This window comes from Miniopterus natalensis, chromosome 10 (genome assembly GCF_054644295.1).
Source record: "Miniopterus natalensis isolate mMinNat1 chromosome 10, mMinNat1.hap1, whole genome shotgun sequence".
NCBI classification, from domain to species: Eukaryota; Metazoa; Chordata; class Mammalia; order Chiroptera; family Miniopteridae; genus Miniopterus; species Miniopterus natalensis.
Window position 1 is genome coordinate 82,066,136 of NC_142090.1, and position 19,950 is coordinate 82,086,085.

The 19,950-nt window shown below is 54.5% G+C and overlaps 1 protein-coding gene across 1 annotated transcript in view; it reads right to left on the minus strand.

The window, feature by feature from the left end:
• The window catches only part of EGFR (epidermal growth factor receptor), a 128,112-nt gene that overhangs the window by 29,945 nt on the left and 78,217 nt on the right, over nucleotides 1-19,950 (minus strand). Inside the window, exons 2-11 of the mRNA XM_087821268.1 lie at nucleotides 10,268-10,419; nucleotides 9,290-9,473; nucleotides 8,073-8,207; nucleotides 6,560-6,628; nucleotides 5,647-5,765; nucleotides 4,285-4,426; nucleotides 2,662-2,778; nucleotides 1,034-1,160; nucleotides 870-943; nucleotides 47-137 (exon numbers count right to left, since the gene is read on the minus strand). Of these exons, the coding sequence (XP_087677394.1) occupies nucleotides 47-137; nucleotides 870-943; nucleotides 1,034-1,160; nucleotides 2,662-2,778; nucleotides 4,285-4,426; nucleotides 5,647-5,765; nucleotides 6,560-6,628; nucleotides 8,073-8,207; nucleotides 9,290-9,473; nucleotides 10,268-10,419 (1,210 nt within the window). The remainder of the gene's footprint in view (nucleotides 1-46; nucleotides 138-869; nucleotides 944-1,033; nucleotides 1,161-2,661; nucleotides 2,779-4,284; nucleotides 4,427-5,646; nucleotides 5,766-6,559; nucleotides 6,629-8,072; nucleotides 8,208-9,289; nucleotides 9,474-10,267; nucleotides 10,420-19,950) is intronic.

Below are 19,950 nucleotides of genomic sequence, written 5' to 3' on the forward strand. Positions count from 1 at the left end.
TGAAGACGTTAGGAAGATCCTGCCAGGCCTGCCCGGGCCCACTTACTGCTGCTTTGTCCTGCCCCGGATGATCTCCAGGTTCTCGAAGGCGTGGAGGTCCGTCCTGTTTTCCGGCCAGGCCTGGATCAGCAGAAACCCTGTGAGGCAGAGGGAGGCTCAGGCCCGCCCTGCTCGGGAGGGTGTTACTACAGGATCCTCGAGAGAGCGGAGCGGGGGCCGGACACCTGAGCCTCTGAGCTGGTTCTCTGTACCGTCTGCACCAAGCATGTGCCCACCGGAGGTGCAGGCCAAGGCTCCGTGGCACGTCCTGCCTCTCCCACGGAGTCCCCGGCGCCCAACCCTCCCCCCCACAGGCTGTCCCCATGGGAGGCAACCTTGCTGGGCTCTGTTTTTGATGACTCCAAGCAGGGGTGGGCATGTATCGAGCTGTTATCAGGTACAAGGACACGGGCAAATTTTCCTGACTTAATTCCAATCCTCAAAACAATCTTCGTTATTTAGGTCAAATTACTCCCTTTTTTAGGAATGAAGGGAGTGGGACTTTGATGGCAGTTGGGGACCCAAGGCCCATCCCGGGGTGGTTGACCCCCTTCTCCCTGGACCCAGGACAGTCACGGGGCCGTTAGGACACCGGCCTGGGCCGGGGGACAACGGGTTAAACACAGTCACACACAAGGTCGTGAAGGACCCGAGTCTTCAAGTATCGTGTTCACCCCTGGGACCCGCGGGGGAAGTTGCATTTTTGAAAAATATCCAGGAACTCGGCGGCCACGAAGGGGAGAATTTCAGGAGGACTGAGGAGAGCACAGGCCTGAAGGCCGTGCAGGGGCCCCGGTCGCCCCAGGGCCCGGGTCGGGCGCCCTCCTCACCTGTGATCTCCTTCACGGTCTTCAGAATGTCCAGCTCCTTCGGGTCCAGGGGCGGCGTGTGTGTGAAGGAGTCGCTGCAACAAGGCAGAGAAAGGCTGCTGACCACCCGCCGCCCCCCGGGGAGAGGGCAGGTCCCCCGCCCAGCGGCTGCGCCTGGGACTCACCCCCGAAAGGCCACGGGCAGGATGTGCAGGTCCCCGCTGATGGTGGTGCAGTTCCGGAAGTGCTGGATGTTCGTGGCGTTTATGGAAAGCGTGTCCTTAAACTCTCCGATCCCTATCCCGTTACACACTGTGGAGGGAGGGAGCCAGTCACCCATCCGCACCCTGCCCGCTGACGGGCGCAGGGGGCGGGAAGGGAGCGGAGCCAGGAGAACTGTGGCGGCCGGACCACCACTCATGCACTCAACAAACACTCCCGGAGGTACCGGGGGCCGTGGCGGGGTTTGGGGTTACAGTGGTTAGAGGAGGCACGGTCACGGTCCCCACTGGACTTGTGCCCCCTCCTCAGTATCTCCCACGGGGACCAGAGACGAGCCGCAGGTGCCATCCCCCTGCCGTGGGCACCCACCTGCGTGTGGCTCCCGCTGGTTCCCTGACCCACCTGCCCTGCCTTTCCACCGCCCTGACCTGGCCTGCGGCCTTGGCTTCTCGCTTTGAGAAAAAACATCACACATTCTTTAAAATCGAGGAGTAAGATGCATTCATTTAAGAAAATGCTGAGAGCAGAATACAGAGGCAGGAGGGGCCCAGCAGTCCCGCCACCGTCCTTAGCATTTCGACGCTGTCTTCCTAGTTAAGCCGCTCAGGCCCCAGCGGAGACGAGGCCTGTATTTCGCCTCCCTGACTTTCTACGCGGTGAACGCTGGTCCTATCACCAGGACCCCTCCAAGCAGGATTTTAACGTCTGTCTGTCTGACGGTCCGTCTTAGTAAACACTGTCGTCACTTCCGCCAGGTCGTTCAGTGGCCTTCGTCCCCCGGTGGTTACGGGGTGCATCAGCCTCCCACGTCCCTTTCCACGCTCTGAGCTGTTTATCAACTTATACCCCCTCCCGAATTTCCATCTCGAGCGTCACCTGCATCCTGAACACCTGGCCACGCTCCTCACAAGCTCAGCTGACGGGACAGCAAAGGGAAGGAAGGGGTGCTGAGCGGGGCTCTTGGTTAACAAAGGACACAGAGACGGGGCATCCGCGTGGAGCCACGAGCCGTGACTGGGTCCCGGGCGGGAAACAGGTAGACATGACTTTCTGGGGCAGTAACCGGAACACTGGGACGGCACTGGGTGGGGGTTAGCGTCGGGGCGGGTGAAACTGCTTTCGTGACTAGGAGAGGTCCCCATCTGCAGGGGAGGTGAGACATCAGGGGGTGGAACGTTACAATATCTGTAATTAACACATGGTTCAGGGGAAAACACACCCGTGCACGCACGCACACAAACACACGTGAGCACACGTGAACACGAACATGGGAAAAGCGAAGGGGCCGTGGCAAAGCATTAAAGATCCGTGAATCTGTGCGACGGGCATGCGGGTGCTGGTCATACAACCGCTGCGCCGTCTGGGGGGTGTGGAAATGCGCAGGATATAAAGTGAGGGGTGAGTAGGGACAGGCTAGCCTCCAGGAGCCTCCAAGGACGGGGCACCCGCCACATAAGGAAGGAACAGGCTTCTGAGCCTGGAGAAAGGCTCACTCGGGCCTCTCCTCGTGATGCCGAGGAGCCGGGGGGCGGGGGGCAGAGGCCCAGCCCCGGGAGCAGGGGTGCGGGCCCCACGCTGCGCGGGCTCCTACCTTTGCGACAGGGCCCTTCGCACTTTTTACACTTGCGGACGCCGTCTTCCTCCACCTCGCGGCTGTCGGAGCTGCAGGCCCGGACGCAGGAGCCGTGGTCTGTCACCACGTAGTTACCTGGGGGAGGGACAATGAGAGGCAGGTGGCGAAAGCCGCGCCAGGTGTCTGTGGGGTTCACTCCTCCCGAAACGGGACCGATGACAAGCGTAATCCTCTGGCTTTGTTTATTTTAAAGACAAAGACTATAAGGCCGCACACGGAAAAGGAACAGAGCTCGAGGGTTTTAAGGGCCCTCCAGCCCACGATCTGGAAAACGGATATTTCATCGCAGGCAGGAGAGGGACGTGCGGGGAGAAAACACCGTGCCCTCGCCGCCCCCCCAAACGCCTCTTCACAGCTCTTTTTTTGTTGCATGTTTTACCTCCAGGACTTAGGATTAAAGCTGGACTATTTATTAAAAGCACGGGAACCTAAACCACCTGAACTCTTCCCGGAGGCTGCTGAACGCCCGGGGCTGCTGCCGGCCTCGCCGGGTCCTCTGGGGCCGGGCAGGACCTGGACCAGCTGGCCGGGTACCAGTCCTCTTCTCGCCTCCTCCCCCTTGAAGTGATCTATTGGTGTTTGTATAACACAAATATCAATATCTCCAGGAGCTCTCTGTCCCTGCACTGACTTTCCCAATAGATCCTCAAACATATTCCCTGGACATCTGCGACTTTCCTCGTGACCCGTCTGCCTTTGTTCTCGTGGGCTCTGCGTGTTTTCCTGTGGATTTTAAACCACCTAGTCCGCCTCTCTCAGAGATCCTACCTGCGTCGCCATAACTGGGGCAGGTACTTCCTTACCGTTGTCATTTGCCTCACCATGGCTCTCATTCTATCTGTGTGTTATTTTTTATGCCCAGAATTTAAACATTTTCATCTCTTGCAAATCCGGTAGGGCAGGGAAATCTCCCTCTGTCATTGCTTTTGGAAATTTTTGTCCTAGCTCATCTCCCCTCTGAGAGATCAGGATTGGTGCCTAAAGCGCACCGATTAGACAACCCTGCGTTCTCTCTGTCGGAAGTAACTGATGTCCCCATTTCCATCAACGCTGCAGCCCCCAGTCACCGCACATACAAATGAGCAAAACCCACCAACGAAAACAAAGCAACAAGTAAAACCCCCTTTGCAGCTCTCAGGGCACATTTTCACCAGGACCATTTCCGCTCAAGAAGGCAGGACTTCCGACCACTCCCTCCTTTAGGTCCCTTAAATACCCGTTTGGTACAACAGCCAAGCAGTGCAATAGCCCAGTGGCCGTGCGTTTGTGCCCATCAGAGAGCGAAATATTCTGGACGTCCCCAGCTAGACCTCATTTCTGGGCACTGCCCAGCAGGCGTGTGTTGTGTCCTGGCCACCCCAGTACGAGACACATGGTAGACAGAGCGGCAGCGCCGACTGTCACCTGTGGCAGTGACCTACCCCGTCACCTGCGCTCAGATGAGCCCCCGGTAACAAGCCTGACAATGAAGCAAACACACGGGCCAAAGACTACGCGAGCCGGGGACTCAAGGACTCCGGTAGGAGACACACGGCACATCGATGCCTGACAATGAAAGGGTGTCGCGTGTGGTGAACTCACGGGGGCATTTCTTCACGCAGGTGGCGCCGAAGCTGTACTTCCCGTCCGGGTTGACGTCCATCTGGTACGTGGTGGGGTTGTACAGCATGAGCGGCGGGCAGGTGTCCTTGCACGTGGCTTCATCCCGGAACCTGCGGCACACCTGTGTGAAAAATGATAAAAATGGAGACATAGAAAACAATACAAGCGGGGGACACAGTATAAAATGGAGCTGGAGCTGCCAACCCAGAGGAACTAACTGCCTTGGGCGTCTTATACCTGAGCCTCCCCCTAAGGTTCAACAGGGAAACCAGCCACTGGAAGCGGCCTAGAGCAACATTGTTTCCCAAAGAACTATTAGCCTAGAGCAACATTGTTTCCCAAAGAACTATTAGCCTAGAGCAACATTGTTTCCCAAAGAACTATTAGCCTAGAGCAACATTGTTTCCCAAAGAACTATTAGCAGAGATGACAAGGAACTCCATATAATCATCACTCTGCTGGAAATTAGAAACATTGTTTCGAATTAGTGTCACAATGTTAGCTTTTCTGCACCGACAGCAATGCCTTCCTGCTATGGATGTAATTGTTCCCGCCCCTTCTCATAAACACCCCTCGCCTTGGTCTCCTCATCAGAACACTATTCGGGCTCCTCCCTGAATCAGCGCTTCCCGGAATCACTATTTTCATTTGACCTCAAACAAATGCTTGCTGCCTCTCACTTCGAAACCTTTCAGTGTTAGCTCGATACCTGTCACAGGAGGGACAACCTGCACAGGTAAGCTGAGCAGGGACACTCAGTGCAGTTTTGATTCTGTTCAGAAGCCCCAGGTTACAGGTCAGCTGTTCCATTAGAGCAAAAATCTAGCAAAGTGCTTTCCGGACAGTCAGAAACCTTTCTCTTAGAGCCTCCTGCAGTCACAGGGATAAAAGTGAGCACCTCAAGCCCCCCCGTGTGTTGGGGGTGCAGGCAGGGGCCTCTGAGCCCTGGTGGAAAGAGCAGAGCCGCTGGGGCAGAAGGCCCACTCAGGATCTCTGTGGCTCATTCCCCTTAACGATACATAACTCGTATTTAGTATTCGGTGCTCACTCTATGCCTCGGGCCTAGTAACAAATGCCACCTGCTTTATGTCATTTAGACTTTCCCATCATCAGATGAGGAAACCGAAGCACAAAGAGGTCATAACATCTGCCCAAGGTCACAGAGTGAGCGGGGAAGCAGGACTATAGCAGGTGCTTTGTTTCCCAGCGAAGGGCAGCATCCTTGTCTGACGGCACAGACGTTAGTCCATACACCTCAGCCACAGGGAACCACCCACAGGGGCCAGGCTGGGGGGGCAGGGCCGGGGGGCGGTGCCTGGCCCTTCGGGAAGCGGGTCTTACCAGGCAGTCGCTCTCGCGGGGCCCGGTGCAGCCCGCTGCGCACTGGTTGTGGCAGCAGTCGCTGGGGGACCTGCCCCGGCAGCGCCCGGAACACTGCTGGGCGCAGATGATTTTGGTCACTGGAAAGGAGCAAAGGTCACTCGTGAGCTGAGAGACGGGGGTGGGGGGAGGTAGGGGGAGGTCATGGCCCAGGGACCGCACAGAGCACTCATGAGAGAGGGTGGGAAAGTGAACGGGGGAGGGGCTCAGTGAGTCCACGGCGGGTTCAGGTCCCCAGACATTCCCCTCCTGCCCCATTAGATCCAGTCACGACTTTTCTTCACGGTGCCTGTTTTTTCCTGTCGGTTTTTCATCACATAGGAGAACTGACCAGGCAAAGTCTAGATTTTTAGACCTCTAAGCCATTCGATATAGTTAGACTTGAGCTTTTGGGTGGTAAGGAAGCACATACAAGTGCCAGAACGCCAGCCAGGAAGCAGTGTTTGAAGGGACTCAACAGCCATGGCATGGTCAGACATCGATTCAGGACAGCAGGGCCGCTGAGTGACACGTCCCTCAGATTCCTGGGCCCATCCTGCTCCTACACTCGAATCCCACAGAAAAACCCTCCTGAGAGGAGTGGCTTGTACTTCTATGTAGGTGGGGAGGGGGAAGGGTGGGCAGACAAGCCTCTGGTTCCCAGGAAAACCGGCCGAACACACTGTGCGGAGGGGTCACTGGCATCCGGAGGCTGACCTCCACTGGTGCCCAAAACAGCCCACACCTGAGCACCTGCCAGTGGGAGGTGGGCAGGACTGTGTTCATAGGGTGGCTCATGTCTGGCCTTACGGTCAAGAGTGACTTTCGGGACCTTCACACAAGTGTCAGGGGAAGGGTGGCTGGGCACTGATCTGGAATCTCCACATTGACTCACGTTGCTGACAGTTCTCCTTTCCCGAACCCCAGCAGCTCCCGTTGGGACAGCTTGGGTCGCACTTCTGGCCTAAGGTAGAAAAGCGCTAGTTACATTCATGTCTCAGCAAAGGGACAAATGAGAAGAAACCAATGACCGGCTTCCCGAGGCCGGGAGCAAAGGAACAGTCTAGAAACAAGGACTGGCCTTGAAATGTCTCATTCTTGGTTGGTTGGTTCGTCTGGTCTGTTGTCAGATGACTTAAAAGACTCTCATAGAAAATAAAAAAACCTGAACCACACACTGCTTCTCAGCCTTGGAAATGAGGCAGAGGAGTTACTGACTTCTCAGGCCTCGAAAACTGAGACTTCAGTGAACCCAAAGGTCCTGATTTCAAATCTGCTTAGACTCGGAGAACTTCCCAGCAGCTCCCACAGTCATGTTGAGAGTGTCCACCCCGGTGGGTGGGCCGGCACCCACTGCAGCCTCGCTGGGCCCTGTCCTGAGTCACCGGTGGGTCAGTCGCCCTGGGGAGTCAGGGTCTCTAAGTAAAAGCTCCTGGACTCTGAGCCAGAGGGAGAGGCACCGAGTCCTGCACAAGGGCCTCATGTTCACGGTGTGTGTCGCTTTGTCGACTATCTAAAACTTCAGCTATTTGTTTGCAAGCCACTGCCTGGAAACATTTCCAACTGATCAATTTCTGCAGTTTTCTTAAGCGAGGGTCAACTGCAAATCACAGCTACAGAGGTGTCGGATCTCACTAGCTGCGTTTCGTCTTGATCAGTGTTGAGAAATCTGAAGACCACAGTTCTGTCGGCCGAGAGAACAGGCTGACCTCCAAGTCTGGTAGAAAGAGGTCAGCCCTGCAAAGACACAACCACCCGAGGGGTTATGTGCGTCCCGCAGTCTCCCACAGTCAGGAGGAGTTTTGTCTCTGGAATAGTTCAGATTTCAGACGGGAGAGCTGATGATACAAGTGACTGTTAAGCCAGGACCCCATTAATGTGACTGAGAGTTTTCACAACTGCCCCCCGGTGACGGGCACACTGGCGCTGCTCAGAATCATGAGAGAGGGCGAGGCCGGGCCCGAGGGGACAGGGCTATACCCTCTGCAGACAGAGAGACGGGGACAGACAGACAGAGGCAGAGAAGCCCAGAGAGAAAGAAACGGAGAATGAAGGGCCAAACTAACACAGAAATGTTAAAAGCGATCGTCTGTATGGAGCTATCACATTGCTTTTACTTTTTATCCCTACTTTACCGTATTTTCCCAATTTCTATTATAAGCACAGGCTGGGTTTATAAAAGAAAAATACTTAAGATAAAAATGCTCAGAGGCATCTTCCTGGTAATATTTGCCAACCAATGACTCCACGGCCGGCCTATAATTCTAGTCTGTCCCACACGGGTCTCCTCTCCCGGCAGGCCCTCCGACCGCCTCCGTTTTCGGGGAACGAGACTTTGCGTTACCCGGGCCTCCTCTCCCCCACCCAGCCCCCGCCGCCCTGCAGGCAGGCGTTGGTGGGACACTCACAGTTGCCGTACGTGTTCTGAAAGTCCAGCGACATGTTGCTCAGGAAACTGCTGTCGACGATGTCGCGCCACTGGACGGTGTCCACGTTGCAGAGCGCCGGGTTGTTGTTGAAGCGCACCGCGCCCTGCAGGATCTCTGTGCGGGAGAGCGGGGAGCCCGGTGAGCGCCGCGCCGTCTCGACCAAGCGCCTCTTTACCTGCCGCATCCCGCCAGACAGATGCCGGGGAGCCAAGGAGACTCCGCACAGGACCCGGGATGTGGGCCTCCATCGTGAGCCGCATTCCTGCCGGGGAGGAAGCTGAGGCAGGGAGGGAGCCCGCCGCAGGGGCCTGGCTGCTGAGTGATGGAGCCGGGGCTCCGGGAAGGGCGTGGCGTTCAATGAGGTTATGGGTTTAACACGCCTGGCGCCGTGCCTGCCGCAGAGCGAGGGCACGGTCGTTACCTTTAATTTTTAAAAAAACCATCTTCCCATCTCTCCTGAACCCTTCCTGTTTCCTGTCACAGGAGCCTCCCTCGTGTCCCAGTCACAAGAATTCAACCTTCCCCTGGGACACCTTCATTCCTTATCCTGATTTAAACGTGGCTAGTTTCTAATGACATGACCCTAAAAACCGTCTCAAATCGGGGCTGACTTTTAGCGCATGTCCCTATACCCGAGGCCCAGGTGATAAGACCGGCAGTTTATTCACACCCTAGGCACAAAAGGTCTGGTCATACTCTCTCTTTCCCAGAGCCTTTATCATTTCTCTTTTTTAAAAAAATGTCTTTATTGCTTTTAGAGAGAGGAAGGGAGAGGGAGAGAGAGAGAAACGTTGATGAGAGAGAATCCTCGATTGGCTGCCTCCCGCACACCCCCTACTGGGGATCGAGCCTGCAACTCAGGCACGTGCCCTGACCGGGAATCGAACCAGCGACCCCTTGGTGTACGTGCCACCACTCAACCCACGGAGCCACCCGGCCAGGGCGCCTTTACCATTTCTTACTAACTCTCCGTATGTTTTTCGTGACCATGGGGTAACCTGGCTTCCCTTCCCGTCTCACTGTTTACCATCCTTCTCAGTAACTTCCACCTGCTGCATCTCGCACTCGTGACACGTGACACATTTGTGCCTGACAAGTAAAAGTCTTCTCTGAGTGGAATTAAGACAGTGACAGGCTGCCTGGGTCCCAACCGAGTCTCTCTCTGCAGGTGCGGCCTCCCGGGCCGCGCCCCTCACCCTGCAGGTTCCTCATGGGCAGCTCCCTCAGGCCGGTTTTGTTGGGGCCATAGTTGGACAGGACTGACAAGGCGTGGGTGTTCTCAAAGAGCACGTTCCCCCGGATGATCTGCAGGTTTTCCAGAGGAATCTTCTCCACCACGTTGAGGGCAATGAGGACATAGCCGGCAACCTCCTGGATGGTCTAGGAAGATAAAACATGAAGATGGCGTTTTCCTTCGAGGAACTCAAGAATGCGAGGTCTAAACGGGTCCAGAGAGGCCAGGACACCTCACTGAACTATGCCCATGCAGGTGACCACACTGAGGGTGTGGAAGGTGACAGGAGTCACAGCCTTTCCCGCACGGTGCCTCCTGAGCCCGCAGGCGGGAACAAAGGGCAATGGGACTATTTAGCAACACTGTGACTCTTGCTTTACTTGGTGCTCAACACACTCAGGTGAAAATGAGAATGTTTCATTATTTTGTATCTGTCTTGCTTTTTCATTAAAAAAAAAAAAAAAATTAGCCCAGAAGGAGGCCAATGAAATCCAAAAAGTTCAACTACCAGCTCTCTAGAGCCTACTGAGAAATGTGTGGGGCATTTGTGAAATGGCTGTTAAACTCTTGGTAGCTGGAAATCAAACATGGTGGGAGTCTTTACACTAAGGAAATGGGCAGATGCTACAAAGCAAAGCTTTTTAAAAAATTAAGAGCCAGTTACCAGGATACCATGGCTGAAGCTATGGGTACAGGATTCCTGCCAGTGCCCGTGAGCCAGTGGAATGCCAGCCTGGCCTGCCTCTCCTGGACATCCTTTTATAACCTGACACTAGCCGGTAAAGTGGCCTTCTCCTAAAACCTGTACCCGAAGTTCCCTAGGACTTGTAACTGATGTAGCAGAAGCCAATACACGTCCAGGTAAATTCTGCCAAGGCCTTTATTTACCTCTGTTTACTTCTATTATATTTGGGCTGGGCGATCAAATTCACAGACTAACCTTTAAGAAGGAAAGGTCATAGTCCTTCTGCATGTAGGTAATTTCCAAATTCCCAAGGACCACCTCGCAGTTGTTCAGCATCCTCTGGAGGCTCAGGAAGTGGTCATCGAAAGTGCCCAGCTGGGTGAGCTTGTTGTTGGTGCCCTGGCACACTAGAGAGAAAAAAAAGAGGTCCTGTGAAATGCCCAGTAAGGCAGCAAAGCCAAAATAAAACCATAATTACAAACGTCAACTAACTCCGGTGCTTTGGCGACTTACAATATTCATTCTGACCAAGGCACATGTGACAAAACATGTTTAAGTTTTATAAGGTGCCGGTCACAATACAGAAAAGCTCATTCCTGCAGAGAACGGACTTGCTCAAACATGTTAAAGATTCAAGGGAACACAGATGAAATTCTATAAAAGCCTTTAAGACGAAATAGTCTGTAAGAGCATCACTAAGCAAAAAACCAAACAAAACCCAAACATATCATAAAGTATATAAATGATATAATTACAACGTTAACAACTATAGAATGAACTTTTTACTTTGCAAAAAGAGAGCATGCCACCTTATACGTGTCCAAAGGATATTTACAAACATAATATACACTGGGCAATATTTTCTGACCACAACATTTAGGTTGCAGCTTAAAGTCAATGGCGAGTCGATGTAAATTAAAACCCAAATGGCTGGAGATTAAAAATATTCTTCTAAACGAACGCCTCAGAAATAAACCAAAGGTCTATTTAGTAAAGGGACTGAGTGGAGGTGGGCAACTGGAGGGAAACGGGGGACATCTGCAGTAGTGTCAACAATAAAAAAAATTTAAAGTTTTCTTAATTGATTTTATTTATTTACTTTTACAGAGAGAAACATTGATGTGATAGTGAAACATTGATCGGCTGCCTCCTGCACGACCCCCAGCAAGGACGGAGCCTGCAACCCGGGCGTGTGCTCTGACCGGGTATCGAACTGGCAGCCTTACAGGGCACGGGACAACGCCCAACCAACTGAGCCACACCGGCCAGGGCAACAACAAACATTTAAATAAAAACACATCCTCAGGTGCAGATTAAAAATAAAATCTAGTAAATAACAAAGCGAAGACATCCCTTTAAAACACCAGACTCCGCTCCTGAGAAGCCGGCAGCCCTCTGCTTGCCTCCGCTCCCCACGGATCCCGCCGCACAGGCGGGCTCCCCGGCTGGTACAGCCTCGGCATATCGACTCCCGACCGCTGGGAGGTACCAAACTTAACGCAAGAAAACACTGACCGTTCGGGGACAGAGCTGGGCGCTGGGGACACACTTGGCGGTCTGCATTTCAAAGCAAAGGAGAGATTACAGTAACGTCGTATTTACAAACCTTGCTCTTTAAGAGACATGTTTAGGCAAGCGGGAAAACACAAAGAGGCCTGGGCGTCTGGAGCAGGGAGCTTGTTAGTTAAGGGGCTCTACTCTGACCCGAAATTACCCTGAGAGTGAAGAAACACGGCCCCTGGCCTTGGAGGAGGGATCCGGGACCAGCCCGGGTCTCCCAGCCCGAGGAGGCCGGTGTACAATCAGCAACCAGGTGGTTGAGCAGAGTCAAGGCCAAAGTCAACAGGCAGGAACTTTCTCCAGGAGCTCGTCCTAAATTTAAACGTTCGTGGCTCTTTCATGGGCTTCCTCGTTCCTTCCTCGTGGGAACCGCCTGGCGAGCGTCGCCTGACCGTCCTGCCTGCCTTTGCGCCAGCAGAGAGCACACGCTCAGGCACCGCACAGCCGGCCCGGAGCCCTCACGCCAGCGTTAGAGGTGAACAACCTCCCCCTCCTCTTCAATTCCGTGGGGATTTCCCTCTGCTCCTCTTTTGGGGCTCATTCAAATTCGGTGGTGGGGGGAGCGCTCGCGTGGGAACAGTGGACGAGATGGAGCCCCCGTCGACTGCTCGGGGGGGACAGAACAACTGTAATTCTTCCAACCACAACACGGGTTGACCCAACATATTGCCCGGGACCCAGCATTGCCCGGACCCACCACTGCCCGGACCCAGCACTGCCCGGACCCAGCACTGCCCGGACCCAGCATTGCCCGGACCCAGCACTGCCCGGACCCAGCACTGCCCGGACCCAGCACTGCCCGGACCCAGCACTGCCCGGACCCAGCACTGCCCGGACCCAGCACTGCCCGGACCCAGCATTGCCCGGACCCAGCGTTGCCTGGGCTGCTTGGATTTCAGCCTCAGGCTGGGACAGTTGTACACAGTTGGCTGCAAGGTGCGCAGACAGGGCCAGGCTGATTTCCCAACTCTCAGGCCCTTGATAAAGACGCGGCACTGATGCAGGTGCAGGGTTGTGGGGGTGACGTGTGACCTCTCAGCTGGCACACCTTGAAACAGATCTGCTTTCCTGGCCCACAGACTGCGCCCTCTAAACTTCAGCCTAACTGATTGGCCAGGGTGTCGGCGGCCCCAGGTATCGGCTGTGCCCCATGCCAGCCAGGTGAACGGTGTCGGCCGGGACTCAGAAGGCTGGAGCACATGTGAGGGGAGTTTCCGCGGCACACGGGGGAAGGAACATAATAGCTGCTTTCATCTTAAATGACCAAGGATATCAGCCAGCACGTTTCTCTCCGCTGAACCAAATAATGTTTATTATTAAATCAATGCAAGTTGCCTGTCCAGTAAGAAAGGAAAACATGCCATTTACGTTTAGCCTGTTTTATTATAGAAAAAACCAATTTCAAGAAGACCGTACTTTGCTTTCATCCATTCATTCACCCGTTCATTGGAAAGGTGATAAACGAGCCCCTAAAGCGTCTATTGGATGAATGTCCATCACGAGTCTTCACGGTTTACAACTAGTGTGAGTCAGTCTGATAACCAGAAAGAAGATCGATATTTGGCAGATAACAGCAACGTTACCCGCTGCTGATGTGGGCGTGAATTCATCAAACACTCTGGGAACCCGGTGCACAGCTTGTGCAGATAAACCTCTTAAGTTCCACGTCACCACCAAAAGCATTTGAGGAAACAGACCCAAATATTAAAAAAGCTTCATGCAAAACGGTGACCATTATTTATTTTTTAATAGTGGCAAACACCCCTGCAAGACACCCTAACTGCCCAGCTGTCCAGCACGCCTGTCCTTGGGAAGGAGAAAGCCGCTGATGCTTGTTCGGCTCGGTGTGAGGCAAGTCCCCGCGACCCCGATTCCAGGCTTGGTGGCAGCAGCACCGGAAGAAGCCATCTCGAGGCCTCCTCCCGCCACGTGCCCCGAGGACACAGCAGCGCCACACTCGAGACCAGGGGCACGACCTGAACGACCGGCCTCGGCTTCCGGACCCAACGGAGCACACCCTTGCTTCCGTCTTTCACACCAAACGTCTCACGTGACGAAATAAAGCCGTGAGAAAATGTAAACGTGCGACCGGGGCGTCAGTCGACTTATTAAAAAATAAAAAAATCACAAACCCGCCGGCAGATTTAAGACAAAACTGCCAAGGGCCAGAGAGCTTTTGAACTCACCCAAGAGAACGTTTCTGTTCGGCCGCTTGCTCCTTACGTGTCCCCAAGTGCTCCTTACGTGTCCCCGAGTGCTCCTTACGTGTCCCCGAGTGACCCGGCCACACTCTGCACCGCGCTTCCCTCCAACGCGGACGCGCGGAAAGGGTGCTGGCCTCCAGGGCTGTTCTGAAGGCGGGCCGCCTACGAAAGCGTCTACTTTCTCTCGTTCAAGTTCGCTACCGAGGTGCGCAGGGTGATCGGGCCGATGCGGGGGCCTCGCACCTGCCCCACGGGGCCGTCCGAGTGGGGAGTGTTTGGATCGGCAGACGGGCTTCCTCAAAGGCAGGGAGTCAGCGGAGGTACCGTGAGCATCTTCACGAGGGAGAGAGGGGAACGCGCTGTACTTTAAATGTCCCTAAAACGCGCACTTAGGGTTAGGTGTTTACACAGTCTGCTCAAAGAAAAGTTTACTATGACTTTACTTCTGCGCGTCTGACGGCTGAAAGATGTGCGAGTCCAGCTCCTTCCCGAACGCCGGGACTTGCTTTACCCCGAGGACCTGAAGCAGCGGGACCTGCACAGCGCTTAGCTCTCCTTCCTCCAGTTTGACGACGAAGATTCGCAGACGCAGAGAAAAGCGGAAAGCCCCGGACCGCGAACATGCCTCCGTTAGCACGTCGCTGTGTTCGCTTGATCACATAATCTACCTGCCTTCCTTTTTTTGGTGGTTTTGTTAATCTTCACCGGAGGATATTTTATCCATTGACTCTCAGAGTGGAAGGGAGGCGGGGAAGGGGCGAGAGAGAGAGAAACATCCACTGGCTGCCTCCCCCATGTGCTCCCACATGGGGGGGGAATCGAACCCTTGACCCTTAAGTGCTCGGGGCCAAGGCCCTACCCACTGAGCCACACCGGCCAGGGCTGCCTGTTTTACTTTTGATGCATTTTAAAGGCAGGTACAGGTATTAGTGCCCTTCACCCGCGACACCGCTTCTGGTTCAATGTTAGTTTCCACTGCTGTGGACGTGACACCCCCAGACCGCAGGGGACCCACCCGCAGGCGAGCGCCTGATGAGCTCCCACAAAGGCACACGGGTGTAACCCACACTCCCCCCACGATGGAGAACCCGCAGCCCTCCCCAGACGGCCCCGCCCGCCCGCAACCGGCACTCTGCCCCTTCCCGCCCTGCGGGTTCGCAGCTCAGGCGGGCGGGATTGCGCAACGCCGGCCCCCTGTGTGAGGCTCGCTCCCGCACGGCGTCTCTGAGACTCATCCGGGCCGAAGGCTGGCACTTTCTTATCCGTGACAGGTTCAGGCGGGTGTTTTTGTTTTTTTAATTTATCTTTATTGTTGAAAGTTTTACAGATGCCCCCCCTTGCCCCTCCTGGCCCCCCAGGCAGGTGTTTTATGGGAAGTGATCCGCTTATCACCCTTGGACATCTAGGCCTGGTTATGTGTCTTCTCAAGAACCCTACAATTTATCTTGACTGAGAATAAAAACAATCTGCCTCCTTTAAGCCTCAAAATGCCCCTTGTTTTATGGGGAAGAGCCCGTCCCTTCCCTGTGCCATACGGGCTCGATACCCCCCTTTGCCCACAAGCCTGGGCAAATCTGTGCTGCTGATTGAGACACAACATTAAAACAAGTTTCTCCAGGTTTCCCCAAACCCACTTAGACACGTGGGGCTGCCTGAGTAAATGTGTAATTGTTTTAATTTGTTGTTTTCTCGACGCCACATTAACGGCGGCCGGGGCGCTGAGCCCTCGTAAATCTCCCCCTGGGCCTCCCTCGCTGTCTCTGGCGGCGCATTTTCCACGGAGTGGAAATCACCTCTCTTTCTGACTTCTTCCTATTGTGTCTTCATCTCTCACATTTTCTACAGTGGCCATGCGTGACTTTATCATAAAACATTTCCGGGGATAAAATTGACAAAAATCTGCGTTGAACAAGGGCAGGGGATGGGTATTTTAATAAAATACATGAAAAATAAAATAAAATGGAGAAGTGATCACGTACAACTATTAAGATCCCGGAAGTTTCCCATCATTCGTGATAGAAGGCTGTGAAAGTGCCTTAAAAATGAGCAATAACTGACGACGACAGGGTACCGTGTACAGAACGCGTCAGAAGGGCAGGTAACGAAGCTGTGAAGCTGTCATCCATCCGCAGAGGCGGTTTCCAGATCTACAAGCACATTTTTTAAACACTGGTTTTGGGTAACACAGAGTACATTTATACCCCACAGAAAATGTTATAAATTGTGATTACAGTCCCAGGCTAGCCTATAAAGCCCACACAACAGTCTGTAACAATGGGAAAGTAGAAAGTCCGAGGCTGAGTCATAACGAAATGATTAGGGAAACAATGAAAGAAAGCCCCACGTACCATTCCCATGCCCCCGGTGAGCTGAAGCAAAGACTTCGTGAGGTGGGAAGGGCCCCATTAGAATTGTGGAGATTTTTCTTTATTTCCCAAACCTTTATATTTCGTCGGCAGTTCCTTATTTGTCGTATTTGATTTCACGGCTCATGAACAGCCCTCAGCTTGCAGGCGCTGGAAGGGAGCTGTAGAACTGAATTTGAATCCGCGCTGCGGCCCGGAGACGCACATGGGATGCTCGCGGGGCCTCCGAAGCATTCGGGAATCTGCCCTGCGCATTGTCATCTGCCCACTGGACCGAACCAGCCACGCTCTGGCGCGTCCAACACAGCTACAAACTAAAGCAACTCTAATTAAGCTAATGAGCAGGAGACTTTCAAACAACGTCCCTTTTATTTTTTGACGTTGGGAACAGAGCGCCAACACCGGTTCACTTCCGTCCCCAGGATTACCTTCCTGGCCATTAAAATAACCCCGAGCCAAGTTTATGATTAAAAAATATATGCCCAGTAGAGTGAGGGTAATTTTGCATCGTGTCTACTCTCTTGGGCATTAACTGGTGTTTCTGGACCCAGAAGGGCCAGGTTTACGAGGGGTTGTGGACTATGTTTCTAGGGACATCGTGAGGCATCCCCCTCTCAGTGTGACAGTGTCACTGTGGAACGATCTCCGGCCACTTATCTCAGATCTCTGGGTCTCGGCTTCTCATGGGTTAACCCGGCCCCAGCTCCATCTATCTGGCAGGGTAGTTGTGAGCAATATACAATCACGGGCATGGAAGTGCTTCGTAGATCATAGCTCTCTCTCCTGTAGCCATATGCACAGCAGCCAGCCTGCTGAAGTCTATGTCTGCCTGTGGGTCTTCAACGACACCCGCCAACTACCCCCCCCCCAAGGGGTTTCGAAACGTTACATGGGCTCGGCAGAGTTGGTGAGCTGTGCTGAAACTCGGGATGCTTTAAAAGTTGGAAATAAGAGACATCACTTTTCAATACGATAGGATGTTGTACAAAGAATGGTCCTAACAATAGAAATTAAAAATATTAAATCCCAGGGCTGGCAATCCATTCCATTTTTTATAGGTAGTTGAATGGCCAGTAAATCGGAAATGAACTGACCTATTACGGGACTATCAGAAACTGATTTGGACTAAAAAAAAGATTTTTAGAGAAGAGTATCCATTCCTTTTTTATTCACTCAAGCCAATGAATCTCTTTTGAGTACCTACTATGTGCCGGGCAGCACACTTTGGCTTGGAGGCCAGTGTCTCTGCCCATCTGTATTTTAAACACGTGGACACACACTGGACAGAAATTCGTGGATGTACCTGGTTATACGGAATCTGACACCTATGTGGCCAGGCTGCTCCTTGACCGAGCAGCGGATGCTGAGGGGGCAGGGTGCCCAGGAGAAAGCACAGCACACGGGATTTGGTTTACAAACCCTCCATGGGGAAACGTGAAGAGCAGGGGACTTGCTGTGCCTGGTGTTTCCTTCCTGGAGACCGGAGGAGGCTCCTCCTCTCTGGCCCAGGCTCCGTTTCCTAATCTCCTCGGGGGCCTGCTGCTTACTCATGCTCAGGGCTCCCCCCTCGCGTGGGCATTCTTCCGCGATGAACAGCACCGTTTCCCATCCAGCCTCTGCTGGCCCAGCCGCGGGCGTGGCCTCTGCCTCCCCTGCGGCGCCGGTGCTCTGCTCCGCGTCCCCAGAGTCGCTTTCTCCGAGGAGCACTCCGGCCCCGCCAGGGAGGGGCAGTGCGGAGTCGGGGACAACACCCGCGCCTCACATTCCCGGCACCCCCAGTTTGCAGAGCTCTCCCTCCAGGAGGCCACAGCTGAATCCTGCCTGTCCCCCGATGTGCAGGAGGTGACCACGCAAACCCCGCTGAGACGGGATGGGCTTGCCCATCTCACCCGCCGGCTGGCACCATGCAGAGCTGGGAGACCTGGGAGAATGGGTGCAGCTCAGTGTGGGGTGTGGGGTGTGGGGAGCGGTTGGCAAAGTGGGGAATATAAAAGTCCAAAAGGGGGTTAGCGTCAAAGACCTGGGACAGCAGCTTCCAATCCTGACTAAGGCGGACTCAAGGCTCCCCCGGCTGACCACCCACCACCTTTCACCTCCGACTTCACTGGACCCTGCTCAGCAGAGAGCCGGTGAGGCTGCCGGTGGGAGGGAGCAGGAGCCCACGGGTGCCACGTCCCCCCAGCCCCCGGCGCGCTCGGCCGGCCACCTCGCACCGGGCAGTTAGCGCTGTCTCGGGCGCAGCTCCGTTCCTCCTGGATACACCCTCGCAGTCTAGGTCCTTCCCAGCAAGGTGACGCGCACGTAAAGGGAGGCAGGGCCCGCGAGGCTTCCTCCTCGGGCCCGTCCCCACCCAGCTCTCACACCTCCTGCCTTATTTCCTCCTCACGCTCCCATGAGTCACTCCCTAGGGACAAAGGCTGAGTGACAGTCCCCATTCTGGGCTGTGGGCGCGCGGGCAGAGTTGTCCCATCGAATTCACTTGAATGCCACGCGGGGCTGGAAAGCACCATGGCGCGGTGGGGGGTCAGGTGGCGCTGTGGCCACTGAGGAAGGTGCCCTGCGACCTGCGCCAGGGCCGGGAGAGGGCTGTTTGCGCTTCTGCTCACTCACTTATTCCACCAAGACGTGGTCCATACAACAGCACAAGGACGGTGGCCAGGAATGAACCGGAAGCGTCACTGCCCGGAAGAAATATATTGGCCCTTTGGGAGATGACTTTATACATGAAAGAACCACAGGCCATCCCAGCACGCGAGAGACGTGCTGAAGGAACATGAGTCAGAAGGCGGACAAATCACCAGCCTCCCGCTATCTGGATGGGCACTCGAATGCTCTGCATCGCCGAGCAGAGGAAAGTGTCACAGCCACACTCAGGGTAAAAGAACAGGTCCCGTGAGTGCGGGGCCGGCTGGTGACTTCCCGCAACGGCCCACAGTTTACCCCGCCAAGAAACCAGTTGTCTTCCACTTGCTGGTTGGCTCCCCGTGCCCCCCTCCTCTGGGTTGCCGCCCGTATCCCACTGCGGGGTACAAGGGACCCCTTCTGGGTCTGGTTGTGGGCACCTGTGGGACTCACTTCCACAGCCTTTCTCCTACTGAACGAAATTCTGGGAAAGACGTCATTGGCAAGGAAAAGAACACTTTACCATCCAGAATCGGGGGGGGGGCTTTTTGGGGAGCGTTTCTCTGCACACAGACTGTTCGGGTTCAACCCAGCACCCTGAGATGGCTTAAATGTTCTTTTAAATTTTTTCTTCTATCATTACCCATCTTTTTTTTTTTTTTTTTAATATGTTTTTACTGATTTTTAGAGAGAGAGGAAGGGAGAGGGAGAGAGAGAGACATTGATGAGAGAGAAACATTGACCAGCTGCTCCCTGCACTCTCCCTACTGGAGACGGAGCCCACAACCCGAGCACGTGCCCTGACCAGGAATCTAACTGGTGACCTCTTGGTTCGTGAGTCGAAGCTCAACCGCTGAGCCACACTGGCCGCGCCTCCCCAGCCCTTTGACTACAGAACAGTAAGCAGACTTCTGATGGCACCTGTCCCTGACCAGTGGCTGTGGGCTCACAGGGCTGGGGAACGCTGGCCCCACTACAACCCTGGCAACTTCTGCATCAGGGGCCATCTCTTTTCCCTTGGTCCGTAAGGGAGAGACTCCTGACCCCTGGGAGGGCCCGGCGAGCCGGGAGGCTCTGTGGTCACAGCACCTGGCACGTGGCAGACCCTAGTAAATGCCACCGTGACTCGAGTCTGCGCTGAACCTGGCCCAGCTCCCAGTGGGATGAGTCGCTTCCTTCCCTCCAA